Source organism: Phyllopteryx taeniolatus, chromosome 5 (assembly GCF_024500385.1).
Source record: "Phyllopteryx taeniolatus isolate TA_2022b chromosome 5, UOR_Ptae_1.2, whole genome shotgun sequence".
Taxonomy (NCBI): Eukaryota; Metazoa; Chordata; class Actinopteri; order Syngnathiformes; family Syngnathidae; genus Phyllopteryx; species Phyllopteryx taeniolatus.
The window spans coordinates 19,888,762-19,912,463 of NC_084506.1; the positions used below are offsets into that span (position 1 = coordinate 19,888,762).

Sequence of the window (23,702 nt, forward strand, 5' to 3'; positions counted from 1 at the left end):
GGAGGGCCATCTGGTCCCCGAACGCCGCCACTGCGTCCACCTCCGGTCACGTCAGCGCTGATCGGGCACAACACGTCTCCTCTCGTGTGTGTGTGTGTGTGGTCGGTCCAGATTGGATAATTGTTATGTTGGCAGAGTCATCCCCCATGGGAGGCTCCTTGCTTCCAAGGTGTGCACGGATGAACTGGCTAACATTGGTTAATTCCATCTCTGTAGATCCCAATACCTAGAGAGTTTACGGTAATAATGCACCCCCTAGTGGCTGTCTGCAGCACAGTGACAAAATTGCTACAATCTGATTGGTCGTTTCCAGACATATGCTTTGGCGATCTTGTAGAAAAAGCCTAAAATAGTCACAAGACCCATTTCACTAGTCACTAATTCATTTCTGTTTTATCTATCCCACCCCCTCCATATATAATTAGTTTAAAAAAATGGCACCAAAGTCTTGGCTAAGAGGACAGTAGCCATTCGTGTTAAGCGCAGGTATGTCAGCGTGATACATCTCAACTGTTCCAAGATCTTTTGTATGTGTGGGAGGAGCCAAGTTTAGCCTGGGTTGTTAGTGGAATTTATGGCAAGTCTTCACACACGCACACACACCCTACTGGTGCATTTTTTGGAAATTAAATCATGTATTAGCCATTAAAAAAAATAAAACATTTAGGGTAGTGTCATAAGATGAGTTTTAAATGAGAAGCCTTTTTAAGATCATAGGTTGTGGTAAGTTTAAAGTTTACACTATTAATATGGGGACTTGTAAAACATTTAGGGGGGTGTAAATTAGATAAATGCTTTCCATGCATTCCCATTATTTTTACGTTGCATTTCCCCCGGACAGCAAGCAAATGTAGCCTCTCGGGGGCGCCAGGAAGCAAGCGATCCAATTGGACATGGTTAAACGCTTTGAGGCAATGAGTACTGTCTATAATTTTAATCTTTGAAGACTTCTTCCGTTTGAAGTTAATGACAGTTTCAAGTCAAGACATTCGCTGGAAGAATGTACCTTCAAAAAAACGTTTTTACGTTGATATCGAGCTTTGGTCATTTAAGACCGCAGTTTATGCCAGCATCGAAAGAATGTTTTTTTTTTTGCTTTTATGGCAACACTTAATCCAAATGCAGAAGCTGCTTCATTATTTCAATTTTAACAGTGAACGTCTTTCTACGCTTGTTAATGTTGCATGATGCCGTTAAAGACTAATTAAAATTTTATATTGGCATTGTTGGTTTTCATTAGTTTATTATTTTTGTTTATTTTCATGACCAAGCTTTTCTATTGGCAACAGTTTGACCCTACAACTGATTATTACCATATTGGAGGTTGACATTCAGAGTTTCCAACTAGACATGAGTGTGTACAGTAAAAACCCCTTGCGAAAATCAACCAGTAACTGACGCACACACAAAAAAGGTTTACAATGTGAAAAAAATTCTGCAATGCACTGAATCAGTCAACTGTGTTATAGCGAGGGAACACTATCGGTTGTTTGCAACATTGATGTTAGTTTTGTTAGCCCAACTATGGCATTTTGCATTTTATGTTAGCATTAAGCTAGCAGACGTTTGTAAGGCAAGTTAATGTGGGTCGGTGAAATACACGTGCAATTCTCTCGGTTTCATTTTTAGTGTTAACATAACCTTCAAATGGTAGTGTCAAACAACTCGAACCCTCCCGTTATAGGTAATTTTATATCCCGATAACGATGTATATCTCAATATAGTATTTTTGGGCGAGATGCGGGGTACACCCTGTACTGGTCGCCTACCAATTGAAAATATCTGGTGGTAGTATAACATTTTTTTGTTTTTGTTTTAAATAAATGCAGCACAAGTATGCCTACCATTTAGCCAGTAAAGGTGCTAAGAAATGAACTGCTTCAGAGGTTGCGTCTTAGGAACGCAAGCTTGTCAAGCTTGTTCTGAAGGCCTGACTGCGATGTCTCAGCGCCAAGTGAAAGGAGTACGTACAGTAGATTGGAGACGTAGATAAGAGATGAAGAATATAGTCGTGTGGATGGATAATATTTACAAGTAGATAGATGGATGCCCTGTGAGCTGAGTTGTAAAGTTGTAAGTGAACGAAAAAAGCTAATGATGGAAATTAGCTTTCTGCTAAATCTGGTGCAAGTATCACTTCATGTCTTTTGATTTTGATTAATGCAAGTACTCTTTGTTCATACACTAAAAAACAAAACCCAAGAAGAGATAAATATCATATCTAGGATATATACCATTATATCGAACATCTCTAAAAAGGAAAATTAAAACATTCTTCGTATATTATATATATCCTATCATATACAAAGAAACCTAAATGGTATTTGCAAATGCCGAACCATGACTATGCATGGGTTCACTGTCCTAGTTACTGTGAGTCAAGCATTCACACTGACAAGTGCGAGAACTCGTTCTTATCCGGCCACATTTTGCAGTATCAGTACAGAGGCTAGTGGCCCCGAGAGTGGCGCGGAACCAAAACGGCACTCTCGCGACTGTGAAATATTCCACGCAAATCCTCTCTGAAGGTCAAACGCGCCATCCAGTCGCAAATCTCATCATCCATTCACGAGACCACCCGAGCGCCCTCACTAACGCGCAACGGGGCAGCCAGATGCTCCTGGGCGGCAGAGGCGTGTATTCCAACACACGACCTCCGTCGGCAGTCCAGCAGCTGACCTCGAGTGACGACACGACGGCCCCGTGGGGTGGGGGGCATCATGTGGCTCGCCCTCCCAAGCGCTAACGAGGAGGTTGTCCAGATTTAGCATAATAATCTGATTATTACGCCAACAGCTGCACGCATGCTCCGTCTCGGGGTCTGCCCTTGCTTGACTTGAGGGAGGCTGGGCTCAGTATCAGTAACTCATTCCCTACTTGCTATAGAGGAATTTTTAATAATATGGTGGACTTTATAGTTCAATCATCAGACCAAACAGTTTTCAAACACTACTAAGTACTAAATGCGTCGTTGCCATTGTAAAATTACAATGTACCTGACGAATGTCAGCTGGATAGCTTGCTTTTCTTGTGACCACCAGTTGTTTGCTACTTTTCCAGATGCATTGTGGGTGATTCTGAAAGTTTGCGAAAGAATCACTGAATTAAAATATTTATACCGTGCATTTTTTTTTATTCAGTATATAGTAGTTCAGTTGTATTTAACCATTTAGAACAATACATTTGCATTTACTCTTTTAGAACTGTTTGGTTTTTAAACATTTTTGTACAATTTGTATTTAATGGCATTGGGAGTGCCATCAATCCGTTCATAGCAATACTAAGTGGTTGTTTTTAATTAATTCTGTTTTAATTTTCAGTTTGATATTAAACTTTAATAGGGAGTAGCATTAAACAGTTTGAAGCCTCTTTTTCAAAGCTTTAGTCCCTTTTCCAACCTGCTGCTTGTCAAGTAAACTGTGTTGTGTTCACTGCCACCACACAATGCTCATATCTCAAATTTTTACTCGCAAGTCAAAGCAAAAAGCAAAAAAATAAAATAAATCACCCAAACGGCGACTCATGTTGTTAAAACATTTAAGTTAGGATCACTCCCATCTCAAGGCACCACTATGTCTAGGAATAAAACCTCTGGTATGTTTTTGACGAACACTCGGGCCTACTATGCTGCTGTATTTTAGTGTTGGTCATTTTGGTGGTTCTTGGATGCCAAAGTATGTTCTGAGGTGGCGTAAAAGCTTTTAGAACCACTGATATTGGGTATATATCATGTACATTTGAAACTCTCCAAAATTGCATAGTGGCAATAGTGATAGAGAGGGACTCCAAACACAAGGACACGAAGCAGGTCTGTGAAGGCAGCAGATGTATCGTGGGCGACGCGACCCACGTCACTCGTCTCCACATAGCAACAGCGCCGTTGACCTAGATGCCTTCCTTCTGCCACGCCAGACACATTGTGGGGTGGTGCATAAATTACACACACTCCACTCGACCCCCCCCCCCCCCCCCCCATCCCCTCCCAGCGTTAAGGCACACTTTTATAACACGAGCCACCATTTTTGGTCTAATATTTCTTTAAAAAAAAAAAAAAAGCAAACACGGAAGTTGTAATTTGTCCCACGGCCATGAACTACTTTATTTCATCAAATGTGGTACAGTTATTTTTATTTATTTATTTAAGAAAAAGGGCAAAATGAGTTATTTTTGATTCACCTGAAATACTAACATGGTACAGAACTAGCTTATACAACACAATGTACATTTTGAATGTATAATTACCTGGAAATGGTGTCAAAAGGCGTGAAGGAAACCAGGGAAGAGGTAGGTTGGGGGGGGGGGGCGGCGACGAGAGCGAGGCTAGCACTAGCAAGGCAGTAGCTTGCGCAGTCATCTCTCCATAGCGGGCACAGTCACAACCCAAACAACAGCACAAACTACTACCTCAGCCAGTACGCGGCCCACAACAGGCGAACCCCCCGCCCCCAAAAAAAAAAACGAAAGAAAAAGAAAACAACGAAGAGAAGACATGTGGCGTATGGGGGCGTAAAAATTTCGTCCAAAAGGACAAAAGGAGCGAAGCGGGCTCCATTTTGTGAAAGCGTGTCGACTCGTCCTTCCTTCCTTCCTTCGTGGTTGTGTGCTGGACTCACTGTGTGATGTGTGCCTTGCCTTGCCTGCCTGCGGGGCTTTCGCGCTCGTGCGTGGACTTGAAATAAAAGAGCGAAGCCCCGCCCGCCCACGCAGAGCTGCTCATCCCGCCCCTCCCCACCTCGTATGACCCACATTCAGGCGAAGCGCAACCCGGAGCTGCGCACTCACGGGGGTTGGAATGACGTTGGTGCACTGACGGTATGGATGTGTGGATGATAGATTAGATTAGAATAGATAGATAGATAGATGACAGATGGCTGGTAGATAGGTAGATACATTGAGCATTTTCTGTGGAACATGCATTACTCGCAAAAATAAATAAATAAATAAATTACATGATAACTATCTCATCCTGATAAACCATGTACTGCTGGTCCAAAAAGGAGTAGAAGCAAGTTAAAACATATGATGGGTTAGATAGTGTAGCTAGCTAGATGGAAAGATAGATGGATAGATGGACCGATGGCTGGATGGACGATTGATTAGATAGGTACACAGATGGATGAATAGATGGTTAAATATGGACCAAAGGATGGATGGATAGATGATTAAGATATATTGATGGATAAATTGACTGACAGATGGCTGATTGATAGGAAATCGATTGTGAATAAATGGAAATGCACGGATGTACCGAATGATGGGATAGATGGATGATAGAGGGATACGTAGATTGATAAATACACATACGGATACAGCAGATAGATGGATGGATAGATAGAAAGATGAATGGAGATAAATTGCTCTCTTTTTCTCTGTTCTCTTGGCCAGAAATTACAGAAATTACTAAGATTTTATGGAAATTTAAAATAAAGCAAAATTACATTTGTTTCATTTTATAGAATGTTTATCACTGTAGGGTTACTGTATTGATTTTGCTCATTTTCACATTACAAATGTTATTTTTCTCAAATTTCTTTGATTGCGCACAAGTCAAATTCCTTGTTCATGTTTGCACATTTTTGGCTATGGCGCTTTATTTGGGTTGGTATTCATTAACTTTAGTATTACATACACAGGAGTATTGTTCAGTTTTATTTTATTTTCTACTCTTAAAGGTCTTTACCTAAAAATTAAACGCTTAAAAGACTTGTGGTGCAATGTTTCATTTTCACCTCATAAAGGCACTTGACTCTATTGTGATTATTACATTGTCATGCGTATACAAAGAGAGTGCGAGGCACACTGATTGTAGAACTGTCCCATTTATTTTCAGTGAGTACGCCCCTTCACAGATGGATGGCTAAAGATGACATGGAATGTTGCAGCTTAGATTTATTTCCTTGCATAAAATCGTCACTGTTGGAAAACAACAACAAAAAAAGTTCACTTTCAGACCAACCAGGCCCAATTTTCTCTCCTCGTTTCCTCAGCAACCTCACACTGTACACATACATTGAGTGTGGTCAGTCTAATTATGAGAATGGAGGGAGGAGAACAGCTGGACACCCAATGACCAATCATCTGCTTTTGGCCTTCAGGTCGTCGCCTCAGGTCATTGTGGATGTGGCTCGAGTGGAGTTCTTTTGAGTGTGTGTGTGCACTTATAAAGCACCTGGATCAAGAAGACACATTCAAGATTCCTTCATCGTTTAAAAAGAAGACAAAAAAGAAGTCAGGAATCTCCATTGTGGAATCTGGAGATGGGGGGCTGCATGAAGTCCTTAAATGGCCCCAGGGCCTCCTTCAGGGCCGAGCTCACATCAGAGGAGGAGCACGTGATGCACTCCACCAGAGTGGGGTACAAGGCGATCACCTGAGCCCACGTGTTGTCGTCCACTGTGGAGGGAGGAAAGAAAAACAAATTAATAGCGAGGGAAAGCAATCTAAAAAATCATCCCCACAGGCACATGGAAATGAGTTTAGCTCAAAATGAAGGCCGACAAACATCTTGAAAGGCACCTCCAGAACACAATTTTGAAACGTGTCTCAAATTCATCTGCTGAGGCGTTAAAAAAAAAAAAAACATTCAGTCATTGACCTTGTTGGGAACAAACTAACCAGATTGGAGTTGAAACTTGAAAGTCATTTGACAGATTGGTCCCAACTGTACTCTTGGCACATGTAAAGGAATAAAAGATGCTGGCATTGTGGGACTTTTCATATTCAAAGTGTGATACAGACCGTTTTCAGGCTGGGTCTTCTTCAGCGAGTCCATCAAAGTACTGATGGCCTTCAGGACAAAAATAATCTCTGTCACCTGTTGCCTGAAAAGAGAAAAATAAATAAATAAAATAATTATCTAGCTTGTCTATTAATTCTGCAGTGGAACTTTTAATGGTAAATGGCCTCTCTATAGCATGAATTTTAACCGATAGCAGGGATGAGTCCAAAATATTTCGTACAATCACAAGAGGTTGTATGAGGAGTTGAGTGTGAACCTGGGCAGGGGGCAACGTCCGCTCAGGCGCTCATCCTCGACGTAGCGCTGCAGGACATCCTGGGACCTTTTGAGGAGCACAGAGAGCGCCATGCGCGAGATGAAGCCCTCCTGCGGCGTGGACGCCTTGTTGCTGAAAGAGAACTGCAGCAGCGTCTCAAAGCACACCTTGGAAAACTCCTCCCGCATGCGCACGTCGATCTCGGCCTCTGTCGAGAGAGAGAGAGAGAGAGAGAAACAACAACTTGTGTGAAGGATACACTGAGAGGAAAATATTTTATTTCAAGGTCAGGCCTACAAGTCATATCTCACCTGTGAATGAAGGCGACTGTGAGTGGATGGAGCCTTTGTTGAGCATAGCCATGATCTGACCCACAAAATCTTTGGGGATGAAATTGGCAAAAGGTAAAATTTCCGTGCTGATCAGCTGGACCACCTAATAGAAGAAGAAAACAACTGATAAAGTCACAAACTGACTGGTCTTCACAAATCATCATAAACTGTGTATTCATATTTATATTTATTGATCTACCTCCACGTCAATGGCTTCATTCTTCTGAAATTCCTGAATGGACAAGTTATCTGGAGACGAGCTGTAAAGTACACCAACAGTGAGTGTGACGAGGGCAGCTCTGAAAACATTCATAGAAACTGGTCTGGTACACAAAAAAGGACGGGTCGGATTTGGAAAAATTCATTAATGAAGATCAATATTGTGTCAGAAACTCTCTTGAATCTATATACAGTAATCAAAACCAGCGAGAGATGTGATTAGTAGACCTGACTAGTTTGCTGCTTTAAACGGGGTGTCACAGAAATTATAAAACTCATTCACTGCACAGCTATATACCTGTATGTTAAATATACATTTTAACTCGGTGGGCTGGCAGTGAATGACTCTGTAAAGTGAATTTTGAGATTTGTTTCTAAATAAGTAATACATGTTGGAAGGTAATTGCTGAAAACATGCAAAGACCGAGAACTATGTAGTCAATTGCAGAGATGCAATATGTCAGGAAGAAAATTGTGGATTTGCACAAGTCTAGTTCATCCTTGGGTGAAATTTCCAGGTACGTGAAGGTGCCACATTCATCGGTTCAAACAATTATACACAAGTATAAACACCATAGCAATGTCCAGCCATTATACCGATTCGGAAGGAGACGGGTTCTGTGTCCCAGAGATGAACGTGCTTTGGTGGGAAATGTGCTGATTTTGCAACCCAACAACAAAAGCAAAAGACCTTGTGAAAATGCTGGCTGAAGCTGGTAAGAGTGCGTCATTATCCACAGTGAAACGAGTACTGTACCGACATGGGCTGAAAGGCCACTCAGCCAGGAAGAAGCCATTACTCCAAAAAACCATGAAAAAGCCAGTTTACAATTTGCAAATGCACACAGGGACAAAAACCTTAATTTTTGGAGATGTGGTCTGACAAAACTAAAATTGAACTGTTTGATTATAATGAGCATCATTACGTTTGGAGAAAAAAAGAGGGACGCTTCTAAACCTGAGAACACTAGCATAACTTTGAAATACAGGGGTGGCAGCATTATGCTGTGGCATTGTTTTCCTTTAGAAGGGACTGGTGCCTTTTACAAAATAGTTGGTATCATGAGGAAAGAACACTATATGGAAATACTGAAGCCAAATCTTTAGACATCGGCCAGAAGTTAAAGCTTGGGCACAAAAGGGTCTTCCAAATGGATAATGAGTCAAAACATACTGCCAAACTGTTTATGAAATGGTTTATGGATAACAAAGTCAATGTTTTGGATTGGCCATTGCAAAACCCTGATCTCAATCCTATTGAAAATTTATGGGCAGACCTGAAAAGGCATGTGCAAGCCCAAGCTCAGTTATATCAGTTCTGTCTGGAGAAATGGGCCAAAATTCCGGCCAACTATAGCGAGAAGCTTGTGGAAGGATATCCAAAATAGTTTGACCAAAGTCACACAGTTTGAAGCCAATGGTACCAAATACTAATGAAATCTATGTACATTTGTGACTTTGATGTAAGTAATGAAACATTATCCCCCAAAAAATCCTTCTCTCATTAGGGTGGCATTTCACAAACATAAATAATTTTGGTAATCCTAATTGACCTAAAACAGGAAACGTTTAGTCTGATAACATGACAGACAGTGAGAAAAACGTATTTTTATATATTGTGTGTAAACATCTGGATTCAACTGTATATCCATCCATCCATCCATTTTCTGAGCCGCTTCTCCTCACTAGGGTCGCGGGCGTGCTGGAGCCTATCCCAGCTGTCATCGGGCAGGAGGCGGGGTACACCCTAACCTGGTTGCTGGCCAATCGCAGGGCACATACAAACAAACAACTATTCGCATTCACAGTCATGCCTACGGGCAATTTAGAGTCTCCAATTAATGCATGTTTTTGGGATGTGGGAGGAAACCGGAGTGCCCGGAGAAAACCCACGCAGGCACGGGGAGAACATGCAAACTCCACACAGGCGGGGCCGGGGATTGAACCCGGGTCCTCAGAACTGTGAGGCTGACGCTCTAACCAGTCGCACCGTGCCGCCACTCAACTGTATATCATTAAACGTTTTTTCAACATTTCAGTTTTCCTGATTTTTGGGCATGGCTAAAACGGGGCCGGTGTGTCACGAGTCGCCCCTCCTCCACTATATAAGAACTTAAGCGCCTTCGTTCACATCAACGGTTATCTAGCGCAACTGGGACGTGCAGTTAGCTAGCTAACTTTGCCTACACCCCAAAAATGCATCTTCCCTTCGGATAGCCTGCTGGCGAGGCCGCTTGAGCGCACCTCATTGTCACAGAAAAAGGCGGAAAAGTGAGAGGGGGAAGAAAAATAAAAGGCAGACTTGACAGCCGGCGTGTGGACCAGGGCTTTGGGCTGGTGTGGTGTGGTCGCTTTAGAGAACCTCATTGTTGCAGACGCTCACATTGTTCGAGAGCGGAAACAAAAGCCTGACTTCACGATTTTGGAACCTCATTTTGTATACTTGATGATTTTTTTTAATCATTCAAATTTGGCAGGGTTGTTAACAACAGCCTTCTTTGTGGTGTGTCAAATTTACAAGACATTTATTTTCAGCTTACAGGGACCTTGAGTTTGGTACACATTTTCGAAAATATAACATCACACTTTTAAGCACCCTTATGGACCCACTTTCTTTGGACATGCAGACCATTATCAAGCATCAATAGCGACATGCTTATCATTTCAGTAGCAGTAAAATAAAAAAAAAATAAAAAATAGACATTTTACTGCATGCTTTGAATGGGGAAAATAAGCTCCAATTGCAGTAGTTAATGTTGATAAAAATGAAAATGAGACCACACAGACAACAGACCAAACCAAAGCTCCAGAAAAGAAGAAACGGTGCTGAAGTCTTGGCTGTTACATTAGCTCCCTTGGCAAGCACTACTTTGGAAACAAGAATGTCAGGACACAACAGACACACATGTGCCAACTCTCAAGACAAACCAAACCAAAGTTCCAGAAAGAAACAGAGCAAAGGTCTTGACTCTCAGATTAGCTCCCTTGGCATACAGAAAGAGGTCCTTTTTCTTTGTACTTATGAAAAGACAATATTACGCTTCACTGTATTTTTTTTTTTGATCTTGAAACTCCTAATGTGTTAAATTTGCCCTTAGTTTTCACTGAGCTTGATGACTGCACAAGGTGTCTGAATACCACTCTGCAAATAAAGTGAAGCACCCGTCTGACGACCTCTCACCTGTTCATTCAGCTGAGGGACAGGTACTGAACTTTTTAACAGGACATTTGTTTTGTCACTAGGAAATAATGTGTCATTTCTATTTGGGAAGCTCTGCCGTTTTAGACTCATTTAAGTATAGGAGATGGTACATTTTCCATTGTAAATGGTCTGGAAATATCTGACCCATACCATCATACTTTTCAGCACTATAGTGGACCTTTACAAACCCACTTTGTTTTGACATAAACACCATTATCCAACATCAATAGCGACACACATCATTTCAGCAGCAAGAAAGCCGAGCTGAAAAATAGTCAAAGGTGGGAAAATTAGCACTATCTGATGGACAAAAATTTAAAACCAGTCCAAATTGCATTAGTTTATGTTAAGATGAGGGCTACATAAAATGACAATCATAATAATAATATCTTACCCATACCATCATGCTTACGAGCACCTTTTTGCTTGCTCATGTAGTAAGGGTAGAGCTAAATACACTATTGATCGGTTGACGTCATCTTGATGCCAAGGAACTATGTTGAAGTGACTTGAGGTGGTTTATTAGACAAAAGCAGTTGCTTGCCAGCATCATGTGGTATTGTGGTGCCAAAGAGCTATGTTGAAGTGAGTTGAGGAGTTTCATTTGGACAAAAGTAGTGCTTTACCATCATCTTGTAGCATCTATAGGAAATACGCTATATGCGGAACGTCATGTGACCAAACCCGGAAAACGGGATAGCTGACTTCCTATGTATACTTTGCTAACGAGCATGATTAGGGTTTGATTACATGATTGTTTGAAGCCGAAGTTGCTAAAATTTTGTTTTAATTATGGCTGTTGTCTTGGGCCAAAAGTTAAATACATGTATTTCTTTGATTTATACAAATATGATACAAAATATGTAAACATGAACGAAGCCTATACATCAAACACTTTAATCTTTAGTGGTTATACCGGATTATTAACCTTTTTTGGGGGAGGCATTAATTACTCATGGCTTTTCGCCATTTGTGGCAGGGCTCGGTCAGAACAGCATAATGCATAGTAAGAATATTGTTGAAATAAAACAAAAGAGCAAAATCAAAACCTATAGATTTGCTGATTTACGACAGAAAGAAAATACTTTCCGGCATTTGTGGTGCCTGTTAATGTCAGGTCGCAGCTGCACTGTGTACCGTGTTGTGTTCTTCATCTTGGTTTTGTTAATCGACAAATTACTGCTGAATCGTACTGCACCAGTTGATGGAAACGTGGCTTTCGAGGTGCCTTCCGCTGCTGGACTCGCACTGCCTTAAGCCACTTTACTTTGTTACAGTTGGCTCATGCGTTTTATTTACTTTTGCAGCCTGGGCTGCCTTTATGAGACTCGTTTCATGTTTCACTGAGAGCATTCTTGGAATAAAACCTCTTGGAATAGAGATGCACTTTGATGCTGAAGCAGGGCCCGAGTTGACTGTCTCCCTCTTTTATGCCTGTTGTACCCGATTATTTTTGCACTGCTTTACGTAAAATGGATGGATGATTAATTTATTGTAACAAATATAGCGTCAATGTTGTGCGTTCACCGCCGGTTGTGATCATGGCAAAGATGAGCCGAAATGCCGAAATGTAGCGCTTATGCCATCGTGGCTTTTACGTGAGGACGCAGCGGTCACGTTCAAGGCTGGGGAAAGGGTGCCAATTCGGGATGCCAGTGTTACAAACTGAGGTGGCGGTAAGCCATGTTAAGTTATTCTACTTGAGATATGTACTACTTCAACCATATAAACTGTATTTAGGCAGTGTTTCTTTAACGTACTACTTGTGGTACCGGTACTACACTTTTGGAGAATCACTGATATAGATAAATTACCAAAATGCCTTTTAAATGACCATCCCGATCGCACGTAAAAATAATTATACCTTTTAGTAAAAAGAAAGTCTTTGAAGGCATTGGCCAGCTCGGGCCACATGGTGTCAAACTTCCCAGAGGAGGAGTGCTGGCGGGCCACTGGCAGCCCGATGGACAGAACCTTGAGCAGTGAGGAGACGGCCAGCTTCCAGGTGCTCTCGGACGGGCAAGCATACTTCAAACCCAGAGGCATTCTCAGTGTCTGGTGGAGGATGGGATGAAAAAGAAACAGCTTATGATACTAGGGCCATGTCGACAACAATGCAAATATTAAAACAATAACTAAAAAAAACAAAAAAAAACGATTTTTCCATGCGTTTTGTCCACACAAACATACTGTAGGTGTTCGTCTTTAAGGGGATTCTGCTGTTATAAAATGTGGAAATAAACCAATTTAAAGCTACTCCTCGGGAACATATGTGGTAAGTAGCTGAAATTTCATTCATTAAAACTAAAACGTATATTCCTTGGCAGCCCTCTTATCAGAGAACAGCTGGTCATGTTGTTATGGAGACAAATAGAGGTGGGCTTGACAGTTACGTCCATCCGCGGGGAACCTTTTTCACAATTTTTTGGCAAATTAACTCTCTTTGGTTTGATGTTTCCTAGAAACAAAGCACTTAAGGGTAGTTTCATGAAAAATAGGGGGGGGAAGAAAAAAAAAAAGGAACTACTACAAAAAGAGTGGAAAGCGTCAAACACCTGCGGATGAAATTATTATGATTTGTTTATAAAAGCTTTAGTAGTAACCCAATGCGGCATGGCCAAAGTTTGCATTTTGCTTATGTCAGCAGATGGAAAACACCTGCTTTGACTTGACTAATGGAAAACATCGCCATTTAACTCGACGTGAGCGTGCTCGCCAAACAGTTTTCCAGCTCAGGATTATTCCATGTTCTGGTTTGACTTACAAAACCACCTTCAGACAACAGCTTTCAATGGGAGGCCATCAGTATAAAGTACAGTAGTGCCTTCAGATACAAGTAACCCGACTGACTAATTTGTACAAGATACAAGCTGCCGTTAGGCTTTTTTCTTTCTTTCTTTGACTTGCAGACATAAATTTGAGATAACAGCACTCTTTGGTAGCAGTGAACTCAACTCACTTTAAAATAGGCTCCAAGCTGTTTAGTGCCATTCCAAGTTGAAGTTTACTGTCAAGCTAAATGTAAAACAAGATAATTATGTCATATGTTTAAAACAACCACAACTTTGCCTTACAAATATTTTGCTAGCTTAATGCTAACAAACAATGCAAAAGACGTTAGACGTGACATTTTAGTGGTCATCTGCTGCTACAGATGTTGTGTGAGCAGCAGAGTCTGTAGTAGGTGTTTTCATCTTGTCAGTAATCTACAGGTAAATTGCGCTGTGATTCAGGCATTTCTGGCTCTCTGTTACATTACAGGATAAGACTGGTGGCCACTTAAATAGACTATCCAAATGGTGATACAAAGAACAATCTGTCCAATTCTAGCACCCGTGTTTAACAGTCAATTCTAATAGCCCACCTTGATGATGCTCTGCAGGACCTTCTCGTTGATGACTGCCTTGTGGCATGCCGTTTTATGGTACAGCTCAACCAGCACTTCCAGCGAGCGCTCAGCAAAGGGCACGTAGTTTAAGGCAACCCACTCTGCCTGCAGCGGGGGGATACATTTAAGACACAAAACAAGAGCGACATAAGCAACCAATCTTAAAATGAGTGCTACAATTAATACTTTACACATTTCATCATATTAACAATAACAACAATGGGAATAGTTAATAAGACACATTTTGCATGAGCACAGAGGTTTCACACATACACGCTGGTGTGCAAAAAGTAATTATTGCTGTACTCGTGTACAATTTTATGTGACAAGAGATAAAGCTCAGCTTTGATTGACAATGTCGTGGCGGTATGAATTTAATACAGTTTACAATTGTGCCGACTGTGGTCGTATGATGCAACGCACAACCACAATAAGCATTGTGTACATATAGAATTAATACCTCTCTGACACTGTCACTCAAAACGGAGCCATAATATAGGCTGTGCAGGTGGACCAGTCAGCACAGGTGTCAAACTCATGGCCCAAGGCCCATATCCGGCCCACTAGAGCAAATCAAGTGAATCTACTACTTACTAATTGGAATTGTTTTAATTTTGACAGAAAACCTGCATATTTTCTTCGATTTTACAGATATTGCACAGGTTTAAAAAAAAAATAATTATAAACACAAATTGAGCAATAGTTGCATATTTAAACATATGGTGGTTGTCACTATTTTCCATGACTTCTGATTTCAAATTAAATTTGTTGTAAAAAAGCAAAATCAATATATTATACTAAATGCAGTGGCAACTGTCTACACATAATAATATGATGGGGCGATTATATACTTAGGATTTTCAGTCATAAGAGCCTTGTTAGAGTGTTCATAACTGCGATTTGGCCCTCAATGAAAATGAGTTTGACACCCCTGAGTGAGTTTATAGAGTAGTGGAGTAGGTTGAGTCATGCGGCCATAATCACCAGCTACAGCTCCCACAAAAAAAGTCAAGAAGAGGAAGAAGGCAAAAATAAACAAATACAATAAACTGGTATCTTGGAGAAACAAGTGTTCCAATCTTAAAATGTACCATTTTGATTGAAAGTAAAAAAATAAAGAAAACAAAAAAATGAAATGACCTGAAGGACTTCTAAATGATTTTGCAGTATGTTACTGAAGATGCTGGTTTTGAAATTATATAAAATATATATATTATTTTAAAATTATTATATAAAATTATATTATTGATTATCACATACTCTATATATATTTTTGGGGTTATTTCATCTCTTTGTTCTCGTTCAGTAGCAACTCTGCATACGGCCCTACCATAGCCAGCAGATGGTGCCATTTTTTTTTGGGGGGGGGGGGGGGGCATTCACACTAAATTTCATCATTAATGAAGCAGTGAGCAGTGAGTCAATTCGGAAATTACGTGACTAAAACAAAAATTGTCATTTGTTTTTACTCATGCAACGTGACCCAGAAAAATATTCTAAATAATTGTACATAAAATGTTTGTTTTCTGTTATATGTTTCTTGTATGTAGCCTACCTAACTCAATGGTGTTTTTTTTTTTCTAGGGCCGCACCACCTTTTCGGCCACCCAAAATTTTCGGCTGAAATCAGCCCAAAAGTGCACTTTCGGTTTTTGGCTGAAAGACTTTTGGTGCTGAAACAGGATGTTGTGATGGCGCAAGCTAAATCCGCAGCCAGCGCGCGCTTCTCTGGATAAAGCTCAGAGGGGCCACCAACGACGACATGGTATGCTCCGCGAGTGTCTCAGTCTCGCTGTTTAGCGGCCACGACAGTCCGTCAAAATATACTCTTAATTAATGATGTGCGGCGATAAAACAAAGATGCATATCTAAAAATAACTTTTCCTTGATAACTTTGGAGAAAAATTAAAAGCTTAAAATGGATTTAAATGAGCTCAAGCAGAGTCGCGATACCGTGAGGCTAACAAGGGGTGCCTTTAAGAACCACACAAACACCAACAAAAACACAAACATTGGGCAAAGATGACAATGCATAGGAAGTTAGTGGCAGGTAGAGTGTGGAGTGAGCGAGAGGCTCTCATGCAGTGCGATCGCTCATCCCGCCCACCCAGGAGAAGCTGGAATACACGAGCAGTAGTACAGTATGGCAGATTACAAATACAGGGAATGGATGATGGAACTCACCGGCGCAAAGAGCTGGATCTAAAACGGTTATCCAATCAGTGAGTAGTCCCAAGAAACAAAATGAGAAGAGATCGCAATTAAAGTTTCAAGTTCAAATTTGTTTGTTGTCTCAATGAGGTCAAGTCATCCAGACATATTAATGAGGAAACATTCAGTCTGACGGGCGACCGGACAATGTTGGGTGAGAGTGATAAAGACCACCTGCAACATTTGTTTGGCCCGGAGCAGGCATTAAGTTTGACCCTCTTACTTAATGTAAAAGCAGATCGAGATCAGGGTGGGGGTTGAGTGTCTGAAATCAGACAGAATTGGGGTTAGTACTGGCAATGTTTATTAGCGTGATTGTCTCAGGCTGCCAGTGTTAAGATGACGACGAGAAAGCACATGCTGAATTTTAAAACTTAAGTGGAACTTCCCACATCAAACACACAATGCAGATTTTTTTCGAAAGTTGAATGAAATGCAAATTAATCTGTTTCAGGCTGCAACTGTTGGCATCCATAAAATGTTTGTTAATTGTATATGCAACGGTTTAAGTGACGGTTTAACATTCCTAACTGTTGTAAAAGTGTAAAACAACTGCTGTAACTTGGAAAAAAAGAGTGTACTTGTCATTAGCTCTTAAAATGCAGTGATGCACGACATTACTGCTTGTGACTGGGAGAAAATGGCTAATTGGGACCAGTTTGGACATTTTCAATCAAGGGTGTTATTTTAAGCGGATAGTAAATTTACACTCTTATACAAGCTATATGCCGACTAAGGTACAGTGTATCAAAGTGTAATTTCTTCAGTGTTGTGAGGAGTGTACTCACTTTTGTGAGATACTGTACATACGTATACGAAAACTTTCTACCATTGTGACATATTTTTTCAAAGATTTATTATTGGCCGACTTAGGAGGTTCCACTATACAATACATTCAGACACAAGCGTGAGCCAAGACTCGTATTCTAAATGATGCTGACTCAAGATCATTTTGTTCATGTTTTCAAGGTGGTTTAGAGCAATTAAAAAGGGAACATAGTTCAAGATTACAAATGGGTGTCCCGGATAACCAGTCAGGCTTATGAAACATTATGATGAGGGGCGCATGAGACAAAAAAATTAAAAATAAGGCACAGTTGTCTATTAAACGATACCTGGTTGTATTTGGCATTGGCCACGTGTTTGGTTTCCATCCTGCCGTACTGCGGAGGCTTGCAGGAGAACTCCACGAAGAGTAGCAGCTGTTCAAAGATGGCCGGGTACATGATCTGCAGGTTCTCTGGGCCCACACAGATGGCCTGCAGCGGGGAAGGAAGCGAGGAACAAACACTGCTGACATCCACCGAGGAGACATCATCATCATACATCGTTTAGCAAGCCCCACATGCTGTTTCCCGAACGGAATGTGCCGCATCATTGGAAGACATTGGTGTACTGTTGAAGTCACAACTGAATAATTGTTTGAGCTTACATTTTCAACCTTTTTAGAATTAATCTTTCAAGAGGATCCTCTTTAGGAATTGGAAGAACTCCCCTATTACTCTCGGGAGGTAGGAGGCAATTCTCACAGCACTTAACTGGAAAATAATCAACAAAACATTACTTTTAAAGCATAAATAAGTGTGAGAGTCATTCAATGGCTAGTCTAACCATCTTGTGTTCAAGATACCGTACTTCCTCTTATCTTTTATTATACTCGGCAGGAGAGTTTATTTCCTAAACTGCACTGAGAACCAGGCATCTATTAGGGGGTACCTTATACATTGTTGTTCTGTTCTTATCATTTTTATGGACACTACTTGGTTGTGTTCATCTCACATTAAATAAATCTACTAGTCAAACTTTTTCTTCCACACACTTCTTCTGTAAACTCCACCCTAAACTTTAAGGATGGAAAACTGTGGTAGTACGGTTGCAAAATTTAGGGAATTTACAAAGTTTGAAACTTTACAAGGGAGTTAATGGGAAATTATGGGAATAAACCAGGAATTAAAAAGAAAAAAATGAAGGTTGGCTTCTAATAGGAAATTTGAATATTGTTGTATAAAATATATGTTAGCACAATAATGACTAAAACAAACAGATTTCATACAAGTACAGTGGTAACTTGACTTACGAGTTTTTGAGTTACAAGCCATCGCTTGGTCGTACAAGTAAGCTTTTGTGAGCCACCGCTCGCGTAAAGTGAAAAAAAAATTGGAGCAATTTAGGTACCGCAATGCCCTTGCATGTAGGCAAGAAGAGCTATTTTGCGTGGATGTCTGCCAATGACAAAACAAAATGTTGATATTTATGCTTGAACATAATACCTTTTTATTAAATTGCCCTCAATTCTCCCACGGCATATTTCCTATTTGGAATATTTCGAGAAGTCCCCATCTTAAATTCCCACTGACATTTATGAAAACTATCCAGAAATCTTTTACCCGTTTGCAACCTTAAGTGGAATTGAGATCTACTGTGACATGGAAAAGACCTTGGTTATTTTCTCAAAGACAAATGTTGGAACTTTGGCAATAGACTAGATGCCAATACTCGAAGGCAGAACTTCCACATAAAATCTCAGCCAGCCCACTAGTTTTAGTTAAAATTTTTCAAAATGTTTTGAGTTTTAGCGAACAAGAGGAACTACTGCCAAGCTTTTAGCATATTCATGTGAAGAATACAGTCATTTTGCTTGGAAATAGACATAGCGGAAATAATCGAGCTGGCTGACTCCATACATTTGAGGTGCGTGGCATATAGTCAATACAATTAATGCTGGTGTTTTTCATTTTACCTTCTGCAAAACATCCAGAGCAGTGAGCACAGCTTCCTGCAGGCTGGTGAGCACGGCCTCGGTGTAGGAGGGCAGGATGAAGGGGGAGGCGTCGCTGCTGATGGGCACAGACACAGCTCCGTGGAGAATGACCCCCAGTTTCTTCAGGTCCTCCATGCTGAAGTTCGCCTTGATGTGCTGGTACAGCGCAGGGAAAATCTGGATGAGCGCTGTGAGGAAGGGCTGGCTGGGGATAAAGGAGAGCTTCTCCGTCTGGCCACTAGGTGGCCTGGTGCTGTCAGTTCCCGTCCGGTACCACGTGTTCCACGCGGACCACCACAACGCTAAGTCCTCCAAGGCCGACTCCTCCCCCGGAGGAGGAGCCTGCAACTCGGCGCCGTTGTAGCACGTCAGCCGCTCCACGAGCGAATCGGAACGCACCAGCGGTCTGCCGGGACCAGAGGCCGAGAGAGGATCGATGAGGACTGGTGGGACCCCCATAGCGGCGAATGCGTCGCCTGCTTTGTCAGAGTCTCTCACAGGTGTAACGATTTGCAGGATCTCTTGAAAGCTCTTGAGGGCAGCTAGGGACACTTCATTGTTCTTGCTGAGCGAGGCCGACTGGATGTGGGTCAGGAGAACCTCCCAGGCCTTGAAGAAGTCGCCTGCAGTAATAAGGAAACATGAAAGCAGCTTATTGTTTACTGTTGTTTGTTTTTATGCTTTATTTGGAACACAAATATGAAGTCAGCTCATGCGCAGCACATTTATTGCACAAACAAATTCGTCAGAGGGGAATTAATAATAATAATACAAATTCGCAAAATACATTGGTTGTATATATCCTAACACTAAAGCATCATATTTTGTAAATGCTGTGTAACTTAGATGTTATTTAAAATGACAAATAATCACCATTTAAGGCTTATTACGGTAATTGATAATCATAGACTACTTAACATGAGGTATAATACATATATAAAACAATTGGTTTTGTGGTCATATTTTGAGTCTTCCAACTTTAATTAGTGAATGTTATACCATATTTATTTGGATAAGAGGATGTTATCAAAGGGGGATATGGATAACCAGTTACTAACTAAACCCTTGTTGCCTCCTATGACCATTAGAATAAATGCAGTGACTAAATGGTACTTGCCCAGGTTTTTATACAGCGACAATTAGGTTGCAAGTAAGGACAGCCTCGGTTCATATTTTTGTGTGTGAACATACAGTGTCGTGAAAAAGTAATGGCCCCCTTCTCAAATTCTTATATTTTTGCATAGTTTCCCCACTTTAATGTTGAAGATTAAAAAAAAAGAAGTAAATAGACAAATATAACCCAAGTGAAATTAAAATGCTGTTTTTAAATGGTGATTTCATTTATTAAGAATTTTTTTTTTCTATGTTACCTGGCCCTGTGTGAAAAAGTAATAGCCACTAAACCTAATAACTGGTTGGGCCATCCTCAGCAGCAACAAATGAAATCAGGCATTTTCTATATCTGGCAATGAGTCTTTCACATCACTGTGGAGATAATTGGGTGCACTTCCTCGCAGTATTGTTTTAATTCAGCAAAAATGGAGGGTTTTCGAGCATGAACGGCCTTTTTAAGGCCATGCCACTGCATTTCAATTTGATTCAAGACTGGACTTTGACTAGGCCACTCCAAAACCTTCATTTTGATTTTTTAAGCCATTCAGAAGTGTGCTTGCTGGTGTGTTTTGGATCGTTATCCTGCTGCAAAACCTAAGCACGCTTCAGCTTGAGGTCACAAACTGATAACTGAACATTCTCCTTCAGGATTCTTTGTTGAAGAGTAGAATTCATGATTCCATCAATCACAGAAAGTTGTCCGGGTCCTGAAGGAGCCAAGGAGACTAAGGCAATCACACTACCGCCACCAGGCTTGACTGTTGGTCTTTTTCTGAAATGCTGTGCTACATTTACCACAGATACAATGACACGCACACCTTCCAAAAAGCTCAACTTTCACCTCCTCAGTCCATATAATATTCTCCCAAAAGTCTTGGGAATCATAAAGATGTTTTTTTTTTTTTTTTTGCAAAAATAAGACAAGCCTTTATGTTCTTCCTTATTGTTGTGTCATGGACACTGACTTTAACTGAGGCAAGGGAGGCCTGCAGTTCTTTAGAAGTTGTCCTGAGTTCCTTTGCGGCCTCCTGGATGAGTCATTGCTGTTCTCTTGTGATAATCTTTGTAGGCCGGCCACTCCTGGGAATGTCCACCACTGTTCCATGTTTTTCTACATGTGAGGATAATGGCTCTCCCTATGGTTCGCTGGAATCCTAAAGCTTTAGAAATGGCTTTTTTTTAACCCTTTCCAGACTGATAGATGTCAATTACTTTATTTCTCAACTGTTCCGGAATCTCTTTCGATTGTGTCATTTCATTGCAGCTTTTATTAGATCTTTGTCCAACTTGATTTTGTCGGGACAGATTCTGCTTAAGTGATTACTTGATTGAACAGGTCCGGAGGTAATCAGGCTTGGGTGTGATCAGTGAAAATTAACCCAAAATTGTGATTAGCCACAATTCATTCATGATTTAACAAAAGGGGGTAATTACTTTTTCCACAAAGGGCCAGGTAACTTTGAATAGTTTTTTTTTTGTTTTTTTTAACTTACTAAATGAAATCACCATTTAGAAATTTGGGTTATATTTGTCAGATATTTTACATTTGTTTGATGAGCTTAAACATCATAGTGTGGAAACTATGTAAAAATCTAAGAATGTGATAAGGGGGCCAATACTTTTTCACGGCACTGTACAGCGCTTCACTCACCTAACTTTTGGAGGAGGTAGCGCCTGGTATTGAAAATGCGGGCAACCCCAGCTAAGGTCAGCACCCAGGTCTCGGCCCACTGTTTCTCTGCTGTGTCACGTGAGTGGTGAATAAGGATGTTCCCGCCGCCGGACTCTATCTTCTCCTTGTCTGCCGTGGTGGACGACGTCCGGACGCAGTCCAGCAAGTGGAACAACACCTGGTGGAACAACATAAAGCGAAAACTGAATATTGAAGCTCTTTTGGGACACTGGAACAACAATCTGGTCAAATAAGAAACATGAAGAAGAAAAATGTGTTTCCTCTGTGTGATTAAAATGACATTACTGTTGGACGCTACCTTCCAGACCACAATATGCCACGTTGGCTGATGCAGCAAGGTCCCATGCGCAGCGATAGTGGAAAACAACGTCTGCCCGGCGCTTTTACGCACAGCGGGCCTTGGATCCACACACAGCTCGCCTAACTTGGCATATAAGCACAGCCACAGGCAGTCAAAGGGAGGGGCTGGGTGGAAAGGCCTGTTCAGGGTCTCTCCTTTCTCCCTGGCCTGCTTTTGCTGGACTTCCTCCTCCCTCTCCAACTCCTTTGTGATGGCTTCACCCCTTTGGAAGAAGTAGTCTGAAATATTCCACTGATGAGGGAAAAGAGGAAGCAGCAGATGAGAGATTGGGAGCAGTGTGTCTCACACACACATATGAGCAAAAGTTTGGGAACATCCAGCCATTACACAAAATATATTAAAATAAAGAGTTTGGATCCAGAACATCTTCCACTCCATAAGAATTGTCCATGGGAATTTGTGTCCATTAATCCAGAAGACCATTTATCAGGTCACTGATTCCATTTAAGAGCACCAGGCACCATGCATGTAAGCAATAATGAATCCATGTCACCTAACTTTATTCAGTAGCTAAATTATACAACACAAATAAACCACGTTCACATTAAGCTCTTCCAATAGTGTAAGCTACCCATCACACAAAAAAATATACACACTAGTACTTTACACAAACGGTATATGTCGTTAAAGTCACTTTTCATTATTTGCACACAATAATGACTGTAAGGTACTAGCACTGCAAAAGGACAAGTGGAGTGAAGCCTCACCAGTAGACCAATAGAGGTGAGGCTAATGTTGAGTTCCTGGTTCTGCAGGCCAAAACTTCCGGCTACATCCACTACAATCTGGAGGCACATGCAAGGCATGGTGGGTAGGAAGTCTGTCACCACCAACTGCAGGCACTGGAAGGCTGTTCGGATCAACGTCTCGCTGAGAAAACATCGGATACATTGGTGAAGATGAATATGAAAAATTATGTCAAGTAAATAACACCATATCCTCCTCCTGTATGCTCTTACCCTTGATCATTGCGGATAGCTCCTATGACCCCCAAGACGAGGGGCCAGCCGGGGCCCAGACTGTCCCCCTGGCTCTGGAGGATTTGCAAGACACTCTCCAGCTGCTTCTGTCGGATGTCTGCGTGCAGAACGTTGGACAACTCCTTCAGGGGGTTTAGCAGCAGAAGCTGCAGTCGCTTAAAGAAAAAAAGAGCCAGCAAAGAACTTTAGCAATATGTAGTTTCACTTTATTTATTTCAGTTTTTCTTTTTGAGATCTTTGTGGGTCTTTTTCCTTTTCAAAACTGTTATTTTTGTCATGTTCTAAATATTTAGACAGGGGCTGCTGTATGCTACACAGATAAATAAAAGAGATAAGTGGCCCTATAAAAGAAAATCATGGCAGACAGTTGAGCATTCCCTGCATTGTGATCCTTGTTTCACTGAATTGAAAATATTTTGAAAGCTGATTTCTGATTTTTCTCAAGCT

The 23,702-nt window shown here is 41.1% G+C and overlaps 1 protein-coding gene and 1 long non-coding RNA gene across 10 annotated transcripts in view; both read right to left on the bottom strand.

The window, feature by feature from the left end:
• Positions 1 to 4,068: 4,068 nt before the first annotated feature.
• LOC133478031 (uncharacterized) lies at positions 4,069 to 5,303 on the bottom strand. The gene is made up of 2 exons (XR_009788543.1): positions 4,417 to 5,303; positions 4,069 to 4,341 (listed from the first exon to the last, which is right to left on the bottom strand). It is a non-coding gene; the product is annotated as an uncharacterized LOC133478031 (long non-coding RNA).
• A 497-nt stretch (positions 5,304 to 5,800) lies between these two features.
• The window catches only part of mon2 (MON2 homolog, regulator of endosome-to-Golgi trafficking), a 46,896-nt gene continuing 28,994 nt past the window's right edge, over positions 5,801 to 23,702 (bottom strand). For 3 of the 9 annotated variants that reach the window (XM_061773546.1, XM_061773542.1, XM_061773547.1), the window contains 14 exons: positions 23,235 to 23,410; positions 22,983 to 23,145; positions 22,213 to 22,506; positions 21,873 to 22,071; positions 19,088 to 19,731; positions 17,463 to 17,606; positions 16,321 to 16,338; positions 14,113 to 14,241; positions 12,613 to 12,803; positions 7,527 to 7,587; positions 7,307 to 7,430; positions 6,996 to 7,203; positions 6,616 to 6,821; positions 5,801 to 6,393 (listed from right to left, as the gene is read on the bottom strand). In XM_061773546.1, the coding sequence (XP_061629530.1) occupies positions 6,230 to 6,393; positions 6,616 to 6,821; positions 6,996 to 7,203; positions 7,307 to 7,430; positions 7,527 to 7,587; positions 12,613 to 12,803; positions 14,113 to 14,241; positions 16,321 to 16,338; positions 17,463 to 17,606; positions 19,088 to 19,731; positions 21,873 to 22,071; positions 22,213 to 22,506; positions 22,983 to 23,145; positions 23,235 to 23,410 (2,721 nt within the window). In that variant the 3' untranslated portion in view covers positions 5,801 to 6,229. Of the gene's footprint in view, positions 6,394 to 6,615; positions 6,822 to 6,959; positions 7,204 to 7,306; positions 7,431 to 7,526; positions 7,588 to 12,612; positions 12,804 to 14,112; positions 14,242 to 16,320; positions 16,339 to 16,362; positions 16,613 to 17,462; positions 17,607 to 19,087; positions 19,732 to 21,872; positions 22,072 to 22,212; positions 22,507 to 22,982; positions 23,146 to 23,234; positions 23,411 to 23,702 lie in introns of those variants that run through there. The other 6 variants (XM_061773544.1, XR_009788544.1, XM_061773548.1 and 3 more) reach the window with 6 other exon arrangements.